The sequence below is a fragment of the Prionailurus viverrinus genome, chromosome F1 (assembly GCF_022837055.1).
Source record: "Prionailurus viverrinus isolate Anna chromosome F1, UM_Priviv_1.0, whole genome shotgun sequence".
Lineage (NCBI taxonomy): Eukaryota > Metazoa > Chordata > Mammalia > Carnivora > Felidae > Prionailurus > Prionailurus viverrinus.
The window spans coordinates 62,823,222-62,826,201 of record NC_062577.1 but is presented as its reverse complement, the minus strand read 5'-3'; the positions used below and the strand labels follow the sequence as shown (position 1 = coordinate 62,826,201).

At 55.7% G+C, this 2,980-nt stretch overlaps 1 protein-coding gene across 1 annotated transcript; it reads left to right on the top strand.

The window, feature by feature from the left end:
- The first annotated feature begins 1,669 nt into the window (after positions 1–1,669).
- Positions 1,670–2,434, top strand: APCS (amyloid P component, serum). Its single transcript, XM_053447909.1, is given in 2 exon segments — positions 1,670–1,728; positions 1,837–2,434. Coding segments are annotated over 2 exon segments (657 nt in total).
- Positions 2,435–2,980: the final 546 nt, after the last annotated feature.

Below are 2,980 nucleotides of genomic sequence, written 5' to 3'. Positions count from 1 at the left end.
CCCTAGTGAGTCCCAATAGTCAACCACTAGTAGATTCTATTCATGTCTTCGATCTCCACCTCATGGGAGTCAAAGGTGAAAATAACGCCTAATTGAGACATCAGGACAGCCTTTTGAGATTGTGAAGAATGTCAGAATCGTGTAAAACAGACAGATAAGGCAGAACGGAGGCAAGGACCAGGAAGAATGCAGTCAGGGGAGCCGAGCACAAGAAACAGCAAGGGGAGGAGGGGAGGATTTGACGGGGAGGTTGGAGCAGAAGGTGGATGGCACTGGCTTCCGAGCTGAAGGACCTGTTAATTCAGTTAATTCAGAGGCCACAAGGTGGGGGCACCTGGGTGTGGCTCAGCCGGTTAAGTGGCCAATGGCGGCTCAGCTCATGATCTCACAGTTCATGAGTTCAAGCCCCACATCAGGCTCTGTACTGTCACCATGGAGCCCGCTTCAGATCCTCTGTCCCCCACCTGTGCATGCACTCTCCCTCCCTCCCTCCCTTCCCCCCCCCCCCCCCCCCCGTCTAAAATAAGCAAACATTAAAGAAAAAAGAAAGCAATAAGGTGTATAATCCCAACTCCATCAGGGGCCCTTACTATGCAACAAGCCAGGTAAGGCTTTACAACCTGGGATCTAGCCTAGGAAGAGTCAGAGTGGGAAATGCCGAGACATAGGAAGATAATCTGAATGATGGTTAAGAGAATTCTTGGCATTTTTAGTAATAGCAGAAGGAATGGAGACAGAGGTCACACTGACGTTGTGCCACGGTAGGTCATCACTGAATCCCCAGCACCTAGTGTCGTGCGTGGGAATTCATGAATAAATGCAAGTAACTCACGAATCAGGCTCTCACCAAAACTTAACGTAAATACACTCTCCGTGCCAGGGACTCGAGGAAGAGAACGGAGGGCTGTGCAAACGTCTCTGCAGACAGTGGACAGATTGCCAGGAAAGTCAGTCCTAAAGAGCAATGGGAAAATCCAGCAGAAGGAAACAACCACCACACTAAGAGGAAAGTAATAGTGAAAATGTCAGCTTCGGGGAGACAAAGCGCACCCTCCAGTTCTCTTGTCCCTGACCGAGGGCACGGACCATGTTGCTCAGTATTGAATTGATCAAAGGTGAAGGGACCCTTCTGGATCTGCAGAAAGTAGGATCCCAGGATATCAGGTAAACAGAAGTCCACTTTACAGACGTATGGAAAGAGGCCTCGCACGCAAAGCCGGGGAGGCCAGAGCTCAGGAGGTCTCAGCAGAGGCTCCTAAAGAGAACAGGGGTGAGCCCCCACCTCCATGGGCTGACTGGGCCCCTCCTCCCGCCCCCAGCTCCACCTCCCGCCCCCGGCCCCTCCTCCCGCCCCCGGCTCCACCTCCTGCCCCTCCCTGCCAGGAACCAGGTCACAGGGGGCGGGGCTCCCCGGAAGCCCCTGTACCTAATAAATAGCCCCGGTGATTTCCCAGCAGGGGCCCAACCCTCCTTCCATCAGGGGCTCTGACTGTTGATCCCGGGGACAGGCTGGAAAATCCCCCAAGCCCCATCCTACGGCCGCATATAAACCCCGGGGAGCCTCAGGCCTAAGAGGTGAGCCTCAGAAGCTGGGGGGTGGGGTACAAGCATGGTGCCTTCTGTACCCTCAGCCCAGTCACTCTGCTGCTGGCACAGCCCCAGGCCGAGCATGGACAAGCTGCTGCTTTGGGTCTCTGCCCTGGCCAACCTCCTGGGAGTCTTTGCTCAGACGGGTACCGGGGGGGGGGGGGGGGGGCAGAGAGCACGAGATGAGACAGGGGGGTGGGTAGGTCATTTTCACCCTGCATGTGTGGTGAAGGTCATCTTCCTCTACCCCACGGACCTCAGTGGGAAGGTGTTTGTGTTCCCTCGAGAATCTTCTATTGCCTGTGTGACCTTGACCCCAAAGCTGGAGGACCCTCTGAAGAACTCCACCTTGTGCTTCTGAGCCTACGGTGACCTGCTCCGTACCCACAGTCGCTCCTACAACGCCCCGGGCAAGGACAGTGGGCTCCTGGTCTTCAAGGACAAAGTTGAGAGTTACTCCCTGTACATCGGAAGAACCAAAGCCACCTTCAAAGTGACCGAGACGGTCCCCAGCCCCGTGCACATCTGTACCAGCTGAGAGCCCTCCACTGGCATCACCGAGTTTTGGGTCAATGGGAAGCCGCTGGTGAAAAAGGGTCTGAAGCAGGGTTACACGGTAGGAGGTCACCCCAAGATGGTCCTGGATGCCTACGGACGGGGGTTTCAGAAGGCCCAGTCCTTGGTGGGGGAGATGGGGGACTCGTACACGTGGGACTCTGTGCTGTCCCCAGAGCAGATCCTACTGGTGCAACAGGGCTCCCACCTGAATCCCAACGTCCTGGGCTGGTGTGTGCTGACCGATGAGCTGAAAGGGCACGTCGTCATCAAGCCCCTGGTGTGGAGCTGAGCCCGACTCAACAAGAGCACTCGAACACGACCCAGGCGCGAAGAACCCGCTCAAGGCCGCCGCCCACGAGATCCCACTACCTGTGGTTCTTGCTTTTTTCAAATTCCCCGTCTGCACGCTGCCGAGTAAAACAAGTATGTTGCATTGTGCCGCCCGCTTCCGGGAGGTACTTGTTGCAATCTCCAGCACTCTCTGATCCGCTTGTTTGGAAGTCAGTGCGTTCTTCTGGAGCACAAGCAGGGTGCAGAGTGGGGGGAGGGGCAGCTGTGACTAAAAGGATGGGTCACCACACCCGCCCGAGGCTCAGGGAGCGGCGCAGGGGCGATCCTCACCAGCTCCGCGTCATTCTGTCAGCTCCAGATGTGTGCAAAATTCCGCCAGGAACCCAGTTTGGTTTTCCAGCAAATGCAAGAGAGATCAGAGATGCAAACGAGGTCGGAGGTCACATCAGAGAAACAACTCAAGTAAAAGCAATGCGGAACCTGACCTCAAGTAATGAGGAAAACTGGCAGGCAGGCACGAAAACTCAAAACGTAGGAAAGTCTG